We start from the raw sequence: 23264 nt of genomic DNA on the forward strand, positions 1-23264 counted from the left end.
ATTTGGGCCTTTTCAACAATGAATGAAATGAAATTATGCAATAACATAGTGCAATAAGCACTAGCACTATTTCTGAGACATGTCATTGGCCTTCGTGCTACCAATGAAAGCCATTTCATTGTATTTGAACGGGGCTATACAAGATTAACCAATTCAACACAAATTAATACCTTCAGTGTAACTCTGGCATCTTCTACGCTACACAGTAATCTCCAGTGACATACAATACAGAGCTTTTAGAAGACCAGAATGACCCCACTGATATCTCAAACTATCCCAAAGAGCTGGTGGTAATGAAACCGTGAACTGTAGCTATTTCGATTGTGTAGCATGAAAGGACCATAACTAGACCAGTCAGAAAGGTCCACAGTAGGTGTCAATTTTTACTCCAGGGGGCGTAATGAGTGGTGGAGCTTGGAAACGGTCACCTTTATCTTCTAGTGAGAAGTCTCTCATCCACCTTGGAACTGTCAGTCAAAATACCCTCAGCATCCAATGAGAAAACCTTGGATACTGAGCCCACACACATGCTAAATATAACCTTCTAGACCTGAAGAACGTCTCTACCTAATGAACTGTCACTTCCCCAAAATCCAGCCAAAGGCTCAGCAAGTTCTAAATGAACAAGTCAATGTCTCCTAACTCCAGAATGCTTGAAATCCACCCAGAATAATGCAAAGGTTCCCAACCTTTTGCAACTTGTGGCCCAATTAAAGTACCACAAAAGCTTCCATGGTCCACAACAAGGCCCGCTGATCATTTTATCACGCTTGACTATTGGGAGATGATCTTGTTTGGCAGCTACCAAGTGCTGGATGTCAAACTGGCTAAACTCAACAGGTTTAGATACATATTCGTCATGTTTGGTCTGTTTGTGATGGTGTAAACTGTTGGGTTTCCAAGCTTCATTTGAAAAGACGTCTGAACAAATACCACAATTTGATGCCCAGTGTATACTACTCACTGACGTGTTTTCTTTTTGGTGCTGAGATATGATTACCACTTCCCTTGGCCTAAAAAGTCCTTGGCTTTTTTTGTCTTCTTAATTTTTCCTCAGTTTAGTTGTATCCAATACCCCACACTTCTTAGGACTCCTCCAAGCACACGACACCAGCAGCGCTAGAAGGGTGAAAGCCAGCATAGGCCTCCTCTGAGGCCTACATCTTTTTGAAGCGGCACTGCATTTATTCAATCAGCCGCTCACGCAAGTCATTGGACAGCTGAACACACTCAGAGGAAAGCGCCTACCGCCAGTTCTGTTACATCACCTACCAGACGCCTGCGCTGACGAGCATCACGCTGAGTGATGGAGGGAGACATCCTACCCACCCAGAAAGCGAGGCCATTCGTGCCCTCTCGGACTCATGGCCATGGACGGCTACGACCTCAGAAGAACTTGCGACCTCCTGACGATAGAGGCAATTAGATGGTTGCACCACTTGGGAGCCCTTGAAAGACCCTTTTATCCATTTTTCCATGATGGATGAGTTTCATACGGAAAATGAAATGTTGATCTGGAACCAAATTTCACAAGAGTTTCACCCAGAAAGCTGTTAGCAAGTTAGACTGCAAGTCACTCCCTCCTGTCAGTCAAACTCAGAATTCAGAGGTTAGTTCATCACTTCATTGTGTCTGTTTCCTCGCTCTCCCACTCCCTCTCTCTCCCTCTCACTCTATTTTCTCCTAAATCCCTCTCTCTCTCAGAGTGCACCAGTAAACACGACCACTCTCTGTGTGAGCGTAAGTGGCTTTTCCGCCTGCGTATGTGTATGTAGTTGTTCCAGGCCGTCAGAGGTTAATCAGATGCAAAGCATCCTCATCATGGCACAGGCTTCTCTAATCGCCACGGTGACAGGACAATGCAACCCCAATTAGGCACCCGGCGAACTGTTCCGCTGCTTACACCTCCGACAGAGAGCGAGAGAGAGAGAGAGAGAGTCAGGTACAAGCAGAAGTGTTTACTTGTCATTTCCTCTCTCCATTTCTCTCTCTCTCTCTCTCTCTCTCTCTCTCTCTCTGTAGCTCTGTGGCTCTCTACCTCTCTCTGGCAGGGATTTTGAAGCCCAGAGCAAATTGGGTTGGTCCTTTTAATTTGTCAAAAATGTCAAGACGGAGTCTACACTTCTCAGAACACACACACACACACACACACACACACACACACACACACACACACACAGACACACACAAATATATTTTGTCTGTCTTCCTCTGACTGCCTCATTTGGATTCAATCTTCTCTCTGACTCACTCTTATTTGGACGCAGTCTCACTGGTGGCCAGTAACTGAGCAACTGAGTAACTGAGTAAATGTAATTAGTTTCTGTACTTAAGTATTTTTTGGTGTATCTGTACTGACTTTTTCCTTTCACTCCGCTACATTTCAGAGTCTAATATCCGACTTTTTCCTCATACATTTTGAGAAATCTGTCGTTCCTTTTGGTTTCTGTGTGTATAAAAACGTAACATGTCAAAACGAAAGAAGCGCAAAGCCAGAGCACCAATCAGGGCCCAGCGGTCACTTTGTTTAGAGCTGGTTTTGACCTGTTGGTCATACCGACCCAGTGCAGCACACAGTTCAACGTCAGCGCAGCAGCGTAAAACTTTGGGAGAGTCTGTTCAACATAAATGATGAACTAACCTAACTTTGTGTAAATAGAGCTCAATATAGAAATATGTCCACATATGCAGTCGAGACTGACGCGGCTTTTTTCTGAATTTCTACAAACACCATTTCATGTTATAGTAAATGAGTTTGGGCTGGTTTATGTTTATGAACAGAGGCCTACAGATCAACATAGTAAAGGAGCTCATCTGTGATCCTGAGTTTAAAGCCAGTTTTTATTCAACTTAAACTTGGAACTAAGTTGTAAATAAATCTGAAACTGAAACTTTGCTTGTGTGTAAAAAGTGATTTCAGAGCCACTCGGTTCTCCCTGATGGAACCTGTTTACCTTCAGTGTTTTGTGCTTATGATCATTTTAATAGACGTCAGCGTCACTAATTAATGACGTTCTATTAAAAGACTGGTTTACCAAGAGAGACACTGGAGGACTTTCACCTGAAATGAGTTCATGAAGCCAGTCTGGTTATAAAAATGATAACAGGACATCAGAGCCAGAATTACTCTTTTAGTACTTTTACTTTATACTTAAGTACATTTGAAGGTAAATACTTTAGTACTTTTACTCAAGTGGAGGTCTAAAGGGAGGAACTTCTACTTTTACTGGAGGAATATTTTACCTTGGGGGTCTATGCTTTAACTCAGGTACATGGTTTGTGTACTTCGTCCACCACTGTCCAGTCGTCACTCTGTCTCACTCTTATTTGGACTCAGTCTTCACTCTTTCTCACCCTCATTTGGACACTTTTTGACTCTGCTTTGACATACTCTCTCTCTTTTGAACTCTGACTTGATTTACTTCCTCTCTCATTTGGACTCAGCCTTGACTCACTTTCTCTCTCATTTGGACTCAGCCTTGACTCACTTTCTCTCTCATTTGGACTCAGCCTTGACTCACTTTCTCTCTCATTTGGACTCGGACTTGATTCATTTTCTCTCTCATTTGGACTTGACTCATGTTCTCTCTCATTTGGACTCAGACTTGACTCACTTTCTCTTTCATTTGGACTCAGCCTTGACTCACTTTCTCCCTCATTTTGACCTGGCCTTGACTCATTTTCTCTCTCATTTGAACTCGGACCTGATTCATTTTCTCTCTCATTTGGACTTGACTCATGTTCTCTCTCATTTGGACTCGGCCTTGACTCGCTTTCTCTCTCATTTGGACTCAGCCTTGACTCGCTTTCTCTCTCATTTGAACTCAGCCATGACTCACTTTCTCCATCATTTGGACCTGGCCTTGCCTCATTTTCTCTCTCATTTGAACTTGGACTTGACTCATGTTCTCTCTCATTTGGACTCGGACTTGACTCACTTTCTCCCTCATTTGGACCTGGCCTTGCCTCATTTTCTCTCTCATTTGAACTCGGACTTGACTCATGTTCTCTCTCATTTGGACTCGGACTTGACTCACTTTCTCCCTCATTTGGACCTGGCCTTGCCTCATTTTCTCTCTCATTTGAACTCGGACTTGATTCATTTTCTCTCTCATTTGGACTTGACTCATGTTCTCTCTCATTTGGACTCGGCCTTGACTCACTTCCTCTCTCATTTGGACTTGGCCTTGACTCACGCTCTCTCATTTGGACTCAGCCTTGACTCACTTTCTCTCTCATTTGGACTTGGCCTTGACTCACCCTCTCTCATTTGGACATGGCCTTGACTCACCCTCTCTCATTTGGACTCGGCCTTGACTCACTTAATTTCTTATTTGGACTTGGCCTTGACTCACTTTCTCATTTGAACTCGGACTTGACTCATGTTCTCTCTCATTTGGACTCAGCCTTGACTCACTTTCTCTTTCATTTGGACTTGGCCTTGACTCACATCCTCTCTCATTTGAACTCGGCCTTGACTCACTTTCTCTCTCATTTGGACTTGGCCTTGACTCACCCTCTCTCATTTGGACATGGCCTTGACTCACCCTCTCTCATTTGGACTCGGCCTTGACTCACTTAATTTCTTATTTGGATTCAGCCTTGACTCACTTTCTCTCATTTGGACATGGCCTTGACTCACATTCTCTCTCATTTGAACTCGGCCTTGACTCACTTTCTCTCTCATTTGAACTCGGCCTTGACTCACTTTCTCTCTCATTTGAACTCGGCCTTGACTCACTTTCTCTCTCATTTGAACTCGGCCTTGACTCACTTTCTCTCTCATTTGAACTCGGCCTTGACTCACTTTCTCTCTCATTTGAACTCGGCCTTGACTCACTTTCTCTCTCATTTGAACTCGGCCTTGACTCAGTCTCATTCTGTGTACAAAGGCTTGTGTGCTCGAGGTTAAGCACACTTTACTGAAAAAGCTCAGTGAGCAGACCTTTCAAATCCCCTCTGGAACTGACATGTGTGAGTGTGTGTGTGTGTGTGAGTGAGTGTGTGTGTGTGTGTGCGTGTGTGTGTGTGTGTGTGTGTGTGTGTGTGTGTGTGTGGTTGTTTTTGTGGGCTCTCGGTGGTATCCCTGAGTGTGTACCACCGTTACAAGAATAATCAATACCAGAGACGAGGATATGACATTATTTTGTGTGTGTATCTGTGTGTGTGTGTGCGTGCGTGTGTGTGCGCGTGTGCGTGCGTGCGTATGTGTGTGTGAGTGTGTGTGTGTATGTGAGTGTGAGTGTGTGTGTGCGCGTGCGTGCGTGTGTTTGTGTATGTGAGTGTGTGTGTGTGTGTTTGTGTATGTGAGTGTGTGTGCTTGTGTGTGTGTGTGTGTGTGTGTATATGTGTGCGTGTGTGTGTGCGTGTGTATGTGTGTGTGTGTACAGAAGCACTTAAAGCAAACCTGCTCTTGAGGACAGTAAAGCCTACAGGCTTTTTCACGTCTGATACCCGTCTCTCTCTCTCTCTCTCTCCGGATTTCTCTCCCTATCAGTTTGTCCATGTTTAATTCCCAAAAATGCAGCTTTGCTTTTTTACTAGTAAATGTTCACTTTTGGAATAATATGCTACTACACACAAAATCTGTGGACAAAATGTCTGTAATTATCATCCAATCAGACTAATTAGTGCATTGAAAAATTAAGTGTGCTGGTGATGGAATGGCTGGGGAAGTCGAGGAGAACCCAAGAACCAAACTTCTTTTAGTTTAACCAGACCCTAAAATATATACTAACCATTTGGGTTTAAACTATTTGCTTAGCTATGTTATTACAGCTGGAATGTCATGAAGTGTGATTCATAATTTCATTTAGCAGGAAGAAAAATCATGTTTGCCACATTGAAATAAACTGCAAAAAGTCAGAAGTGCGGACTCGAACCGGTCGATAAGGAACCAAAATAGAATGTAAATGAAGCTGGCAATGAAAATATGGAGGTAGAACGGTTCTAATGTTGAATATATAATGTGGAGTTCCTCAAGGGTCAATATTAGGGGCCCTCTTCTTTTTATTGTCATCGCTGTCCAAAGAAAAACAAGCATCTCCAAAATATTGACTTTACAGTAAAAGGCCAAAAGTTTCTTAACTTTCAATGTGAGCTGATGTAAAGAGGTTTTATTTCAGGTGATACTGGAATAGTTATATTGGTCCATTCATATGTGCTGTACTGGTTTTTAACTGAGCTTGTGGTTTTTATGTATTTGTTGTTGTATCAATGTCTTTAGATATTATAGAGCAATAAGCCATAAGAGGCTGTGCACTACAGTGATTGTTCCTATGGTGCGAATCACAGTAAGATCACTGTAAAAACACAAAACCATGAGCACCTTACCACTTTTACATGCAAACGTTTGAGCACCCCTGGTCAAATGACATGATTTGTTATTTTCTACATGAAAAAATGTCAAAATATCATCTACAGAGGACATAGATATATCTGGCATTTATCTGCCAATTTTATTATACTAATAATTTTTAAAAATATTTATTTATAACTATCAAGTAAATATTTATTCTATAATAATAATAAAACTAATAATACATTTAGATGTTCCCATAATTTGCTTACTATTAGAAATCTCACTCATAATACTTAAAATATATAATAATATATTCTACCAACGTTTCCAAAATTCTGCATAATTAAAAAGTTAGAATGTAAATAAAGTCACTCAGAGCAGTTTGATGTGAAAAGAGAAACTTACCTAGTCAGAATTGTTCACAGTGGTGATGATGGGAACCAGACGTCTGAAGAGTTTAACGCCTCTAAAAGCTCCTCACAGAAAGTTATTACACTAAATGATTTATGAATGCACTGCCTGGTGTCTGAGACTCTGTTTCATAATCCCTTTAATAATTCTTGGCATAAAATATACTTTTTACAGTTTATTCATGGCGGAGGGGTACATTCATGATGCTACAAGGCAAAATAGTCCCCAAATAACACTTTTATTTCACACATCATAAACATTACACATAAAAACTTTGAAGACTCGTGTGGGTTCACTGGAGGTTTTGATAGGAAATAAACGGCTTTATCTGTGTTGTGGTCGTGGTGACTCCCGGTTCCATTCACCACCACTGTAAAGAAGTCAGGGTCAGTAGGTGTGCATGCTCTACGTACCACTTTGGGCAGCAGGGCCTCCAGTGTCTCTTTAATGGCCACCCGCAGGTTGCTGGCGTCAACGATGGAGGCCAGCCGCAGCAATGCATCCTGGGAAAAAGGCACAAACAAAAGTATCACTGCAGCTTCAGCTGAGAGGAAAGGTCAAAGTTTAACACAGCCACAGGAAAACTGATAATGATGCCTGTAACCCGGCCACTCTGAAAATGCCATTCTTTATAATAACAATACTCAGCTCACACATTCACTTCCCCTCGCGCTCGCCTGACCTCCACGTTCTCATTAAATGTGCTGCAGGCCATTGACCTTTGCCTTCAGCCTTCTGCATGACCCCCATCTTCATTAAAACGTACGCAGCGAGTCGCTTCATCAGAGCGGCCGTTCTAGCCATTAAGCCGTTAAAGCAACGAGCCGTTAAGCGACAGCAGCTAAATGAGAGTGAGCGGCTGAGCTTAATCACGGACAGACTGATATGCAGCCTGATGGACAGATGGAGGCGTTTAGAGGATAGATGAACAGGTGGATTGATATGTGGGTGGAAGAAGACAGAACATATATGGATGAACATATGGATGGACAAATGGATGGATTTAGAAACTGATGGACGTATGAAAGCGTTGAAAGACGTATATCTGTTGACAGATGGATGAAGACAGAAGACGGATGAACATATGGATGGAGAAAAGGATGGATTTAGATGGATAAAGACAGAGAAGATGTATGAACAGATGGATGGAGGGATATATGAAAGAGGGGATAAATAGATGGCTGGAGGCCTCAAAAGTTCTATGTGTGGACTGGAGGGATAGATGGATGTATCGTTGAATGAAGGCATTTATTAGGTACACCTTGCTAGTAACAGGTTGGACCCTCTTTTGCCTTCAGAACTGTCTTAATTCTTCGTGGCACACTTTCAACAAGGTGTTGGAAACGTTCCTCAGAGATTCTGGTTGGTTATTTGAGTTGCTGTTGTCTTTCTATCATCTGGAACCAGTCTGCCCATTCTCCTCTGACCTCTCACATCAACAAGGCATTTTCATCCACACAACTGACCGCTCGCTGGATATTTCCTCTTTTTCGGACCATTCTCTGTAAACCCTAGAGATGGTTGTGCGTGAAAATCCCAGTAGATCAGCAGTTTATGAAATACTCAGACCGTCTGGCACCAACAACCACGCCACGTTCAAAGTCACTTAAATCCCCTTTCTTCCCCATTCTGATGCTCGGTCTGCACTTCAGCAAGCTGTCTTGACCACCTCTACATGCCTAAATGCACTGAGTTGCAGCCATGTGATTGGCTGATTAGCTATTTGTATTAACAAGCAATTGTACCTAATAAAGTGGCTGGTGAGTGTATTTCGCTGCTGTTGAAACAAAACCTCAAACATAAAACAGCATAGAACTTTGTTAAAGTTTGTTGTTGCATCCACAAATGCAAGTTAATGAAACCAAATATTAAAGAAACCAAATAAACAGGATCCAGAAATGCTGCCACCTTCTCTGGGCCTGAGCTCACTTAAAATGGACTGAGGTGAAGTGTCCTGTGGTCCAACGAATCAACATCTTTTTCAGGGAAGCTCTTGATTATTTCAGCACAACAATGTAAAACCACCTTCTGCCTGTATTACAGCAGCATTGCTCTGCATTAAAAGAGTCCAGGCACTAAACTGACCTGCCTGCAGTCCAGATCGGTCACCGCTGAGAACATTTGGCACTTTATGAAATGAGAAATACAACAAAGGAGCCCCTGAAACTGATGAGCAGCTGAAATCCTGAATCAAACAAGAACAGAAAACATTTCCCTTTCAGAACTACAGCAGCATCTCCTCAGTTCCCAAACACCTACAGAGTGCTGATAAAAGAAGAGGTGATGAAACTCCAGCGGTAAACACACTCCTGTCCCAACTTTTTTGGAACGTGTTGTTGGCAACAAAACCAAAATGTTTATATATTTAAAAAAAGAAACAATAAAATTTCTCTGTTTCAACATTTGATGTGTTGTCTTTGCAGTGTTTCCCTTTAAAAATATGGTTTACATGATTTTCACATCATTGCATCCTATTTTTATTTACACTCCGCACAGCGTCCCAACTTTTTTGGAAATGGGGTTGCACTATGAATTATTCAGCAATTACATCAAATGTCTAATTTATGTAGAGAGTGAAGAACTGAAGCCAAAACTGGGGCCCTTAAGGGTTTAAATATACATTTTGAGTGCACTAGATTAAGAGGGATTTTAATTTCTGTGAAATCTTTGTTGGACTGGGTCAGCAGAGTGACTCGTTCATCCACCATGGCGGCCTTGACAGGGACCTCTGGCTGCTCAGCAGCCCTGCTATGAATAAATGAATAAAGCTTCAGCTCAAAGTGGATTTTTGCCATCTCTTGCTGCTGCAGGCACCCAATCATTCAAATAAATGTTGCAGTCTTTATCGCTGAGAATGCATCGATTCTGCATTCGATACCATATTTTACATTAGAAAACAGTCTGTCTCTGCAAACCCCTCTCCTTTATGTTAGCCACATGTATGTGCAGCCTAATAAGCCGTAATCCCATTCAACATGGCAGAGCAGAAACTGGTCATATGAAGGATGTTTTCTTGAATCTGACATCATTTTAAAGCAGTTACAAACACAATCACTGCTCACTGCTGCTCATCTCACTCTGACTGGATCTCAAATGATGCTCGTTGTCATAGTAACGTCTACACTAAGTGGTTCTTTATGCATGTGTGTCATTTTGGACCAAATTACTTGTAAGCATGTAAATAGATTTCCATCAGATTGTTGAGTAGAGTGAGAATAAACACCACAGTCTGAATCTAGAATCAGAATGTTTTCAATCGGACTGGCAAAAGTCTTTGCATGTGAACACATAGCCATTTATACACAATAGTGTTCCTCCATCACTTTTCTTCATTCGAAACAAAAAACAACGTCCTTCAAATGACAGACGCTGTGGATGATTCGTGCACACACACACACACACACACACACACACACACACACACACACACACCCAACCTCTCACTTCACCTACCGCTCAAGAACCCCATGACAATGCACAGTGGGATTCAATTCCGCTGCATTGATCCCACTTTCAATTTACTGAAGCAGAATTGACTGAGAACCTTTTAAAAGGAGCTCGCTTAAACACACCATTACACTCCCACACCCATCCACCCATCCACCCACCCACCCACACACACACACACACACACTTTTACAAGTACACACTGTCTTGTCTCTGCCCCCGAGGTGCCGTTCTGCTGGTCCCTGTCAGCTGATTTGGGGCTGGAAGGCCAAAAGGCGTGAAAAAGTGTCAGGTCCAGAAAACTCAAGAGTTGAATTCCCTATAGAACAGCAGAGGAGTCAGTGCTGGAACTGAAAAGTTTTATGAGGACAGGCATAGTGGTGGCAAGGAGACTTGGCAGGGTCTTGTGTTTATACGGCACTCGTAACTCATGAAACCACTAGTTAATAAGGCACCTAGTAGTTGTTCACAATTAACTAATCATGAACGAATGAGGTATTTAACATCCATCATTAATTAAACATATTAAAATTCTTAGTAAGACACATATAAATGTAACTTTTCAGCCCCTAATCCAAAGTGACATCACAATAGCCACGTTTACATCAGCCCGATAATCCATTAATAATCGGACTAACAGCTCACTCAATATAGAATACATATAAACTAGACTATCTGACTGAATGATTTGGGAAATCCTGTAAATCCATTTCACAGAAGAATAATAACCATATAAACGCCTGTATCTGATTACATTCCCTATCGGAAGGTTTAAGTACAATCTGCATAGCTATTAGGAATTTCAGTAACTACTATGAATTATACAGTAAATGCTATGAATTATGCCAATACAAAATTTTTAGTAACTACTATAAATTATCCAGTAACTACTGTGAATTGGGGATGGACAGAAAAGAATAAAATTTATACTAATGTCTCAGATGGCGCACACACACACACACACACACACACACACACACACACACATTCACTCACACACACAAACACACTCAAACTCACACACACACACACACACACACACACATTCAAACTCACTCACACACACAAACACACACACACTCAAACTCACACACACACACACACACACACACACACACACACACACAAAACACACAGTGGAAAAAGGATTAGAGTGTAATTTGCTGTTCACTGGACCCTTAGTGCCAGTATGCAAGTATGTATGTGTGTGTGTGAGTTTGAGTGTGGGTGTGTTTGTGTGTGTGTGTGTGTGTATGTGTGTGTTAAATATTCAGAGCATGCACGTCCTTCAAATGTCACAGCACTCAGTTTGATTGCTGTTCGTATCTGAGGGGTTAATTAGGTTGCTGACAGCTCCAGATAAGAGAAAGAGACAGACAGAGAGAGAGTGAGAGAGAGAGAGAGAGAGAGAGAGAGAGAGAGAGAGAGAGACCCTTAAACAGATAAACACAGGTGCTGGGTCAATCACTCCAGAGATGTAATGACTCTCTTTTGTTTACGTCCCATAAGACTTGTTCTAATAAGAAAAACACACATACACAAATACAGTGGATATCACAATACATGCACACACACACTCACACATGCAAACAAGACCCCCAAACACACACTCTCACAGCTGTGATAGTTTTATCCCAGGCTAATAAGGATTACACCTTAATGGATGTTAGTCATGCCTGGTTACAATAAGTCTAATTACAGAGGGAGAAGCCTGACATAACAACATCTGCTGGTATTGTAATATATATAAAACCTACCAGCTATTTACAGCGATACTTAGCAGTACTTAGCATTCCAGTGCAATAAACACATAGTATGTAATAGCTAATTACATATTTACATAATTACAAATTTTGTCATTTAAAAAAAAATACAAACACTAAAAATTAAGCTAATTCATGACTCCAAAGCCAGACAAGGCTTTAAATAGATAATAATATAATAATAATGTCCACTGTGGGAAATGTGTGGAAATGTCACTTAAGGGGAACTGTGGAAGTCAAGGAAAGACATGGGAGACCAAGAAAGCTCTCAGATAGAACTGTTTGTATGCAGGACAGAAAGGCAAAGCAGAACCCCCACATGACAGCAAAGGATATTCTATACAGGGTAAAGCAGTCTAAATCACACTGAAATGCATTTAAATATTATCTAACCTTCTAGATAATAACTGAGTTCGTATGGAATTCAATATTCAAAGTGTTGTTATTTAAGTGAAACAATCACAATTAGAGACAGTCTAGCTCAATTACACTAAAATGACTAACAAGACTAGTAAGTATATATTAAGACTGGGATTTTAAGTTGTTAATACCTAGAACCTGTGGGGCATTTCAGTATAATCCAGTTGGATTGTTTTGGAACTTATCATTATGTTCCCCAAAATAATGAACTTTGGAGTTTGTACCTCAAACTTAACTGATTAACCCCTTAAAATCCCAGGTGTTTTAAATACTAAGGCTTATTATACAGTAACTACAAGCACCTCAATCCAAACTGGTGGAGTTATTCCTAGGTTGTAGATGTGTAATAAAACTTTGGGTCTGTTGGAAGGCCATTGTTGATACCTACTTAAGGGTAAATTAAAGCATTGCCAAAAATATTTACACAGTTTCTATAAAATGGACAGTTTTGGTTCTAAAATCTGATTGGCTAAGCATTTATGAGTCTGTTGTAAATCATGAATTATGCGGTTGATGATTTATGGCTGCTATCATGATGGATGATTTATGGCCTGCTTTTGAAACATGTTTCGCTTGTTACATATTTTATGTAGAAACCACAAGGACAGTAATTAAGTCTAATTAAGCACGCTAAAATTCATATGCTCTCTCTCTCTCTCTCTCTGTCTCTCCCTCTCCCTCTCTCTCACTCTCTCTCTCTCTCTCTGTCTCTCCCTCTTTCTCTCTCTCTCTCTCTCTCTCTCTGTCTCTCCCTCTTTCTCTCTCTCTCTCTCTGTCTCTCCCTCTTTCTCTCTCTCTCTCTCTCTCTCTCTCTCTCTCTGTCTCTCCCTCTTTCTCTCTCTCTCTCTCTCTCTCTCTCTCTCTCTGTCTCTCCCTCTTTCTCTCTCTCTCTCTGTTTCTCCCTCTTTCTCTCTCTCTCTCTCTCTCACTCTCACTCTCTCGCTCTCTCTGCCCTGGGGCGGTTTAAGCAGACACTGAGTCTTGTTTGCAGTATTAACACTCGTCCAGCCCAGTAGCCTGCAGGCTCTTTGGGTCAACCTGAACCATTTCAGCGTTTCCAATCTTCTAAACGGATATAGGTAGCAGCGTGACCTTCAGGTTCATTCAAACACTGCCTACAATCTAGCCCACGGCCTCAAATACCACCGTAGATTAATGATCTTTCCCTGTGTGTGTGTGTGTGTGTGTGTGTGTTTGTGTGTGTGACCATTTTGTATGCTTATAAAAATTACACAAAAATTACGCTTTAAGAAACTGCAGTCTTTGATATCAGTGAAGTGAGAGAGAAATAGAAAACTCTTTATTATTGTGACATTATTAAAACATGATTCAGGCGTCAAATTTATTATGAAACTCGTAAGATACTGTATGCTCTTTCTCTCTCTCTCTCTCTCTCTCTCTCTCTCTCTCTCTCTCTCTCTCTCTCCCTTCCTTCCTACTTACTGCTTAAATTCAGTTTCATTATAACTTTATTACAATTAGATTATGTATTGCCTATTGTAACTACAATAGTAATACTTGAGATATATATTAGAAATATATTACAGAACACATTTCATGTCTTGGCAAAAGTGCTTGGACCCCACGGATTGCTGCTCATGGCAATATTTAGGGGTCCAAGCATTTAGTGTTGGAAACCTTTTTTTTTTTTGTTTGTTTTGTTTGTTTGTTTTTGTTTTTTTCATTCTTCATGTTATTATTGTTACTGTAGTGATGGTAATCAAACTAATTTATTTCAGTTTTGGTTTGTTAAATAAATGAAAGAAACTAAAAATCACTGCATTTCACCTTGACAAGCATAAGTAATCCTGCAATTATTTTATTATATTTGTGAAAAAAGTGTATTTCTTCACAGTTCATTCTTCATCAGTTAATTTTTTTGCGTGTTTTCCATTCAGCTGTGTTGTTTCAGCTCCTTCACTATGGTGCTGTTGCCCGCACCTCTCACTTTGGAGCTTTATAGAGAAGAACAGCTCCTAAAATACTTGAGTTCCTATGCTGATAGATGTTGGATGTGCTGAAATGCTTCACTGTGGAACATTTTTTCTCAAACTGTTCTATGGCTACTTTTACTTGTAATTAAACATTTATTCTATCACTACGTTTACCTGCAATTTAACATTAATTTCAAAGGCTTTTTCTGAAGTGTGGTTTGAAACAGCCTGAAAAATATTAAACATGGAACATTTAGGAACATACAGGTTGACTTCAGGCAAAAAGAAATAGTTTTTATATGGTCATTTATTAAATATTAATTATAAGTGGCTATGTACATATGCAAAAAACATTTGAGTAGCTTTCAATGCTGAAATGGCCCACAATTTGAAGCTGAATTGTATAAATATAGCAGTATTTTCCAAGTCCAAAATGCTATGAATTCTCAATCTCAAAATTTAGATCCTTTTTCAGTTCTTGCTTAAAAACTTTCTAAAAACACACAGTTGCATTCTTGAGCATATACTGTCAGGGATAGTCTTTTATCAATCAGCCAGCAAAATATGTACAATTATGTATAAAGTATGAGTCAGAATTTTTCATTAGCAAATTAGCTTCTAATAAACATATGTTCTTATATATAAGAACCATGAGATGTCTGGAGTCTATACTCCACCAGAGGGCAATGTAGAGCCTGCATCTTTTGGTCAGAATAATCTGTTTACTATGTGACAGAACCATAGAAAGATACTGCAGCTGTCTAAAAGCTACACACCAGACGAGATGAGTACAAAGTGCAGCTATAAACCTTTTGTACAGAAAAGTGCTAATAAACATCAAATATAAGGTCTTTTTACACTTCAGTTGTATTGTTTAAAGAAACAAAGTATTATGCATACTTTAGTGCATGAATCATGTTTGGAATCAGCTAGTTAATTCTTCATAAATGTGTTGTTTTCCATCTAAAAAATAAGTGGGAAATAAGTACAAATACAAATAGCTAGTTATTTCAAATCTGCACCTGTTCCATAAAGCGGTTCTTATTATGGTGTTCTGGGCAAACTCTATTTGTATCTATCAGTATGCTCCAAAAATTTGGAAAAGGGGCATGTTTACCACTGTGTTATATTACCTTTCTTTTTTAATAACATTTAGTAATCATTTTGGAACTGAGGAAACCAATTGTTGTAGTTGTGAAGGTGGAATTTTTCCATTTATGTTTGATGTAACTCTTAAGTTGATCAAAAATCTTGGGTCTCTGCTGACATACATTACGTTTATAATGCACCATATATTTTCATTTTTGGGAGACAGCTCTAGCACTCTTGGCACGCCAGTCTAGCACTTGTACTCTCTTGTTATGAAGCTACACTGTTGTAACACAATGTGACATGGCATTATCCTGCTGAAACAAGTGGAAATGGTCTTTGTCATCTATGGCCTGGATAACACAACATCCATTATTTACAAAAAACAATTTGAAAAATCACGACACATTTTCCACCTTGCATTAGTCCATTTCAGATGAGCTTTAGCCCAGAGAAGCTGGAGGCATTTTAGGTTGTTGTTGATATGTGGCTTCCACTTTGCTTAGCATTGTCTTAAGTTGCATTCATAGATGCAACGACAAAGTGTGTTTACTGACAAGGGTTTTCCAAAGTACTCCCAAGCCCATGTGGTTATATTCATTATAGAAACAGTTTTTGCTGCAGTGCTGTTTGTGGATTGAAGGTCACAGGTATTCATGTTATAAAGAAATTTCTAAAGATTCTCTGAAACTTTTAATAATGTTATGGACTTCAGTTGGTGAAATCCCTAAATTCATGGAAAAAAAATGCACTGGGCCTCATTCACCAACTGTTTTTAAGATGAAAATTTGTTTCAGACATCAAAGTTAGAATTAGCATAGATTTACAAATATTGTGCTGTTTTCGCTTAAATACCAGTAAAAAAACAAAAAAAAAAAAAAAAAAAAAACAAGTTTCCAAATCACTGCTTTTTGTTTCTATCTGCATTTTACCTACTGTCCCATCTTTTTTGGAAATGGGTTTGTATTTGAAATACCTCTACTGTGGTACAGGATAAAAATGTAACAGATATGTTAAATAATTGCTTGTCATGGTTTCTGCTTTGTAACACAAAATTCTATTATTTTTGCAAAGCCTACAGTGCAAAAGTGAGTTGAACTCAACCATTTGCAGAAGATTTGGCATCTTAGTTGCATCTAAGCCACTGTGTGTGCTGACTGAGATTACAAGGCAGATATTGCCAGATTTCAGAGTGGAAAATCTTCCAGAACATGGGGATTAATGTGGTTTTGGCAGTGGAGGAAAGAGAGATGGAACAGAGATTGAGGGTGGAAGAAGCAATAGAGAAGGAAGGAGGAAAACTGGAGTAAGAAAAAACTGAGTAAATCAATAATATAGTTTAGGGGGAAGGTGGCACTCCTCAGTTGGTCCAAAACACATAAATAATACTATACTTGCTGTTTCACCACATGCACACATTGAAAAGACACTCTGCTCAATATTAATATCCATTACTTGGACCAGCTGGGTTGATTAACCTTTAGTTGGCTGATTTACATAATAAATGTCAAAGGGAGCTAGCATCAACTAGACAAACACTCATTTGCTGATGTGAAAAACATTACTATAGTAGGGGGGACAGTGTAAATCCTTGACAAGGAACAGTTCCAATCCAGTGCAAAAGTTTGGGCACTATCGGTCACGTTTTGTTGATCTTAGTGAAAATAAGGCAACACAACCTTTACGGAGAACACACTTCTACACATTTTAATGCACAATTACTGTTTATTTGCTGAATTAAACATATCAGGGAAAAATAATATATGTGATGTGGCTGTGCAAAAGTTATAGCACATTTGATGTTTCATGTTTTATTTTTTTGTTAAAGTGTCCTCTACAGGGAGCACTTAAATATGGCATCTTCTTGCAAAATTTAGAGCAACATTTCTATTAATTTGCTGAATTTAACATACTGGGAAGACATAAAATCTTACATTTCTAATAACCTTTGCTTAGGACTCTTTCAGAACAAACAGATACTGTGTACCTACATTAAATTAAAGCTGTTTTTTGGTTTTTATAAAGAAATAAGAAAGAATAAACACCTACTAATATACACTATAATTCATAAATAAAGTTTGAAATCAATATTTTCAACAATAAAAAAAAAACAATTCAGTCGCATACAAGTAACTTCATAGCTTTTAAATAATTAGGAACTTTACATATGTATATACAAATGAAAAAAAAAATTATAACATCAGAAATTAAGTTGGGATAAAAAAAAATTACAATAAAATGATCCAGAATTCATCATATATGTAAATAAATGTGCCATTACAGTATATAATTTATCATTTAATGACTTCTTGTTCACAGAATGATTGAGTTAAATAAAAACATCTAAAAGTGGTGAATAGTTTGTAGTAGTTAAATCCACATTTGTTACTGGACATTAAACAAATGCCAGTATGGCATTTATAACATTTGAATGCTAGCGCATGAAATAAAGCCTATTAACATGCTGAAATCATTTCCCTGTTTATTCATTCTCTTTGAACATTTTCAGTACATTTTAACATAATCATAATAACACAGAAAACCATGATAATTTTGGCCACTGGTGGGAAATTTTCATACTGTTTCTTGCATGTGCACATTTTAAACAGCCAGTGTGTAATTAGGTTTGATTGTTCACGTCTGTTCTGCATCTGTTGGCAGCTCCACTAGAGCGTATGACAGGCGCGGGTTTATTTTAACTCTACCACCATCTCCAGACACCCACGTTAGTGCAGGTGGGCTAAAAGCTCGACAGGTGGGGGGGTACTGATGGAGAAAGCGAATGGTAGAGAGAACAAGCACACATGATGCTGGCTTCCTCAAGAAATTGGCAGATACCTTGTATCTGTGTTCTGATATATCATATGCCACACACTATATTATGAGATTGATACAGATGCAATATAAAATATGCCTTTGACACTGTAGATTGAGCTGATGCATTGCCTTTTTTTAAAGAAACCCTAAAGAACACAGATCTGGTGGTGAGTCACAAGCATGATGCAAGTCTTATACAAACGCTATACTGTACCCTGTCACATTACATAGATAGGTCTATGCAGATCTACACCTATAGCTGCCTTTGGCTGTGGGGTTGATAAGAGGCCCTGGATGTTATTCCAACAGGGCTGCATCTCCAGTAGCATAGACACACTGGAGACACATGCACTGTAGAATACAGCCAGACCAGCAGAACAGCCAAACTACAATCAACCTACAATCTACTGACTAACTAAAGATGTTATAACAACAATTAATCTACAAACTAGTGACTTTGGATAGCACAGTCAAACTACAATAAACCTACAATTTACCAGTCAATAACATATAAGACTATGGATAATGTGGTCAAACTACAATCAACCTACAATCTACCAACTAAATACAGATAACACTACAATCAATCTAACACCTACCAACTGAGTAGACAATGCTACAGATAACACAGTTAGATCTGCTAACTGACTACAGGTAGATCTACTAATAATGCAGTCAAACTATAATCAATCTACAATCTACCAGCGGCTATCTAGACAAAGCTACAGACAAAACAGTCAAACTCCAATAAACCTGCAATTTTCCAACCAACTACTGAAAAAGCTACTGAAAACATATTAACCTGTCTACTGATCAACTACAGATAAAGCTAAAAATAACCCTATCAAATTGCACTGAACCTAGAATATGCAGGTAAACTACCATCAACGCTAGGGATAACACTGTCAAACTACAATTTACAAAAAATTACTTATAATTCTACAGATAATAAAGTCAAACTATAATCAATCAAAAATTTACCAGTCAATAACAGATAACACTATGGATAATGTGGTCAAACTACAGTCAACCTACAATCTACCAATAAATAAATACAGATAACACTATGGACAGCAGAGTTAAACTACATTTAATCTAACACCTACCAACCGAGTAGATAATGCTACAGATAACACAGTTAAATCTACCAACTGACTACATGTAGATCTACTAATAATGCAGTCAAACAATGATCAATCTATAATCCACCAACTACAGAACACTATGGATAACATCATAAAACTACAGTGAGTCTACGATGTATTGCCAAACTCCACATAAAGCTACACATAACATAGTTCAACTACAATCAATCTACAAACTACCAACTGACTACATGTAGAGCTACTGATAATGCAATATAACTATAATCAATCTACAGTCTACCGACTACAGAACACTATGGATAAAGATGTAGATGGTGATAAAGGTTTAAGTACAATCAACCAACAGTTGAGTCAGTTGCTCATAATGATATAGATAATGCTGGTAACTACATTCTACTAACAAACTATGGACAACACAGTCAAACTACAATCAGGCTACCACCTGTAAATGTTCTCTAGAGATGGTAGAATACAGCTGAACCAAACTGCAGCCAACCTACAGTCAAAGTAGGATAAAATGACCAAACTACGGTCAAACATCAAAGTACAGCCATATCAGAAAAGCAGCCTAAAATGACCACCAAATTGCACAGTGAGAAATCATACACACCACCGCAGTTTATATCTAATACACAGTCAGGATAACACAGAATAACATGGTTAAAGTCATACAAAGACTTGAAATGTGCAAATACACATACATGTGAGATTTACACATGAAGTAAATGAAAAAAAAGCTCTTTATGAACTAATATTACAGCATTAGATCCTCAATATTAAACTCCCCTATAATATCCAGGTCACTCAGTCGCCATTCACACCGCACCGTACATGAACACACACAGAAACGTGCAGAATATTTTCACTTTTCATCAGAAATATCACTCACATTCATGGAAAGGTCGGATTGACATTTGCAATCGCCGGAAAGAAAAGAAATTGACCACGTCCCCCTGCTATGTGTACATGTGTGTGTGTGGGTGGGTGTGTTTGTGATACTCCGAGTTTCTGATTACTTTCAATGTTCTTTGGTCCCCCCACCCCTTCATCTCTCTCTCTCTGTCTGTCTGTCTGTCTCTCTCTCTCTCTATCTCCATCTGTCTGTCTCTATCACTCTCTCTCTCCATCTGTCTGTCTCTCTCTCTGTCTCCATCTCTCTGTCTCTCTCTCCATCTCTCTCTCTGTCTGACTCTCTCACTCCATCTCTCTCTTCATCTGCCTGTCTCTCTCTGTCTCAATCTCTCTCTCCATCTCTCTCTGTCTCTCTCTCGATCTCTCTGTCTGACTCTCTCTCTCTCTCTCTCTCTCCATCTATCTCTTTCTCTCTGTCTCTCTCTCTATCTCCATCTGTCTGTCTCTCTCTCTCTCTCTCTCCATCTGTCTGTCTCTCTCTCTGTCTCCATCTCTCTCTGTCTCTCTCCATCTCTCTCTCTGTCTGACTCTCTCTCTGTCTCTCTCTCCATCTCTCTCTCTCTCTCTCTCCCCATCTGTCTGTCTCTCTCTGTCTCTCTCCATCTCTCTCTGTCTCTCTCTCCATCTCTCTCTCTGTCTGACTCTCTCACTCTCTCTCTCTCTCTCTCCATCTATCTTTCTCTCTGTCTGTCTCTCTCCATCTCTCTCTGTCTGTCTGTCTCTCTCTCTCTCTATCTTGCCAACTCTTCGTCTTTTTCATTCTCACTATTTCTCTAGCACTTTTGTTTCTTTCTCTTTTTTCTTTTCTCTTTTTGGCTTTCTCTTTTTCTCTATCACTTTTTTCTCTTTCCTGTTCTTTTTTCCATTCTCCAAAAAAACAAATTCACACAAACACACAAACACACACGTGCGTGAGGTGTTATGAGTGTGAGCGAGCGTAAGGGAGGCAAGGTTGCCATGACGACCAAGGCCATTGGAAGCATATTCGGAGATGTTTGGCTCTCAGTAGCACTAGCATTAGCTCTCATTAATTAACGGGGAGAGAGGGAGAGACAGAGAGAGAGAGAGAGAGAGAGGGAAGACAGAGAGAGAGAGAGAGAGGGTACAGAGAGAGAGAGAGACAGAGAGAGAGAGAGAGGGGACAGAGAGAGAGAGACAGAGAGAGAGACATTTACATTTACAGCATTTGACAGACGCTCTTATCCAGAGCGACTTACAATTGGATCATTTATACACAGGTAGGCAAAGGAAGTGTTAGGAGTCTTACCCAAGGACAGTATATTGGTATAGTGTAAGAAGTCTACAGTGTAGAAGGCAGAGGTGTTAACCACTACAGTAACCAACCACAGAGAGAGAGACAGAGAAACAGAGAGACAGAGACAGAGACAAAGAGAGAAAGATAGAGAGACAGAGAGAAAGAGAGAGAGAGACAGAGAAAAAGAGAGAGAGAGACACAGAGAGAGAGAGAGAGAAAGATAGAGAGAGAGAGAAAGAGAGAGAGAGGCAGAGAAAAAGAGAGAGAGACACAGAGAGAGAGAGATAGAGAGGCAGAGAGAGAGAAATAGAGGGGGGGGCAGAGAGAGACAGGCAGAAAAAGTGTGTGTGAGAGAGAGAGAGAGAGAGGGGAACAGAGAGAGAAAGGCAGAAAAAGTGTGTGTGAGAGAGAGAGAGAGAGAGAGAGAGAGAGAGAAAGAGAGGGGCACAAGATGAATGTCAGTCAACAGGTGAGATGGAGAAAGTCGACTGAAAGAGGAGAGGAGAACAGAAAAGGGGGGCTCTGAGGTTTTTGATTACGAGACAAAACGAAGACGAGGAGACGAAAGCAGAGTGACAGAAACAGAGGAAGAGAGCAGTGAGAGGAGTGAAGGAGTGAAGCAGGGGAGGATGAGCTGTTCTGAGCAGCCATCAATCAGAACAATCACACACCATTCAGATTAAAACAGACATGTGTGTGTTTATGATTGTGTGTGTGTTTATGATTGTGTGTGTGTGTTTATGATTGTGTGTGTGTTTATGATAGTGTGTTTATGATTGTGTGTGTGTGTGTGTTTATGATTGTGTGTGTAAAACAGCTCTCTCTCTCTTTACCTCTTCTCTCTGTCTCTCATCTTCTGCTGCCATATAAATGCCCTCTGATGTCTTGTAATGGTCTAATTATGAAAATCAAAGAGTTTCCAATTGGAGCGGCTTCAGAAGACAAAAAGCGACTCTATAAAAATCTACAACAGCACACACACACACACACACACACACACACACACACACTCACAACACACACACTCTCTCTCTCTCTCTCTCTCTCTCTCTCTGTCTATCTATCTATCTATTGATTGTATCTGTACCTCCAGTAGAAAGCCGACCCACTCCTGCTTCATTAGTGTTCTTACAGCTCTGGGATGCCTCAGTACATTTGGAAACATACAGTTTAATAATGTACCTGCTTTTCATTAATAAGAGCCGCATTATATCGTCATATAATTATCACAGTACTCCGGGATATTGTAATGTTTTTTTCAGGATTTTTAATCATGCTTCATGTGTTCTTCTTGTTTCTTGTTGAGTTTATTCATCATCATCAACATCATCATCATTAGCTGTTCTAATTGGATTGTTGATATCAAAATTGATGTATAAATATTTACACCAATCATTTATTTAGGTATTTAAAAAAAGAAAGAAAATCACACGCCATTTGATGTGAGACATCCCATCAACTGCGACTGGTTCTAATCCCTGTGTAATATGACTGGGATTATTTCTAATCCCCACATCACTCAATTTGAAATCTCCCTGACTGTGATTGGTTCTAATCCTTATGTCAATCAATTTGAAATCTCCCTGACTGTGATTGGTTCTAATCCCTACATCACTCAATTTAAAATCTCCCTGACTGTGATTGGTTCTAATCCCCACATCACTCAATTTGAAATCTCCCTGACTGTGACTGGTTCTAATCTCCACATCACTCAATTTAAAATCTCCCTGACTGTGATTGGTTCTAATCCCCACATCACTCAATTTGAAATCTCCCTGACTGTGACTGGTTCTAATCCCCACATCACTC

The 23264-nt window shown here is 39.6% G+C and overlaps 1 protein-coding gene across 4 annotated transcripts in view; it reads right to left on the reverse strand.

Moving 5' to 3' along the window:
- The window catches only part of LOC108412515 (cGMP-dependent 3',5'-cyclic phosphodiesterase), a 353372-nt gene that overhangs the window by 100814 nt on the left and 229294 nt on the right, over positions 1–23264 (reverse strand). For all 4 annotated transcript variants that reach the window (XM_037546672.1, XM_037546671.1, XM_037546673.1 and 1 more), the window contains one exon: positions 7126–7215. In XM_037546672.1, the coding sequence (XP_037402569.1) occupies positions 7126–7215 (90 nt within the window). The remainder of the gene's footprint in view (positions 1–7125; positions 7216–23264) is intronic.

The sequence above is a fragment of the Pygocentrus nattereri genome, chromosome 17 (genome assembly GCF_015220715.1).
Source record: "Pygocentrus nattereri isolate fPygNat1 chromosome 17, fPygNat1.pri, whole genome shotgun sequence".
Lineage (NCBI taxonomy): Eukaryota > Metazoa > Chordata > Actinopteri > Characiformes > Serrasalmidae > Pygocentrus > Pygocentrus nattereri.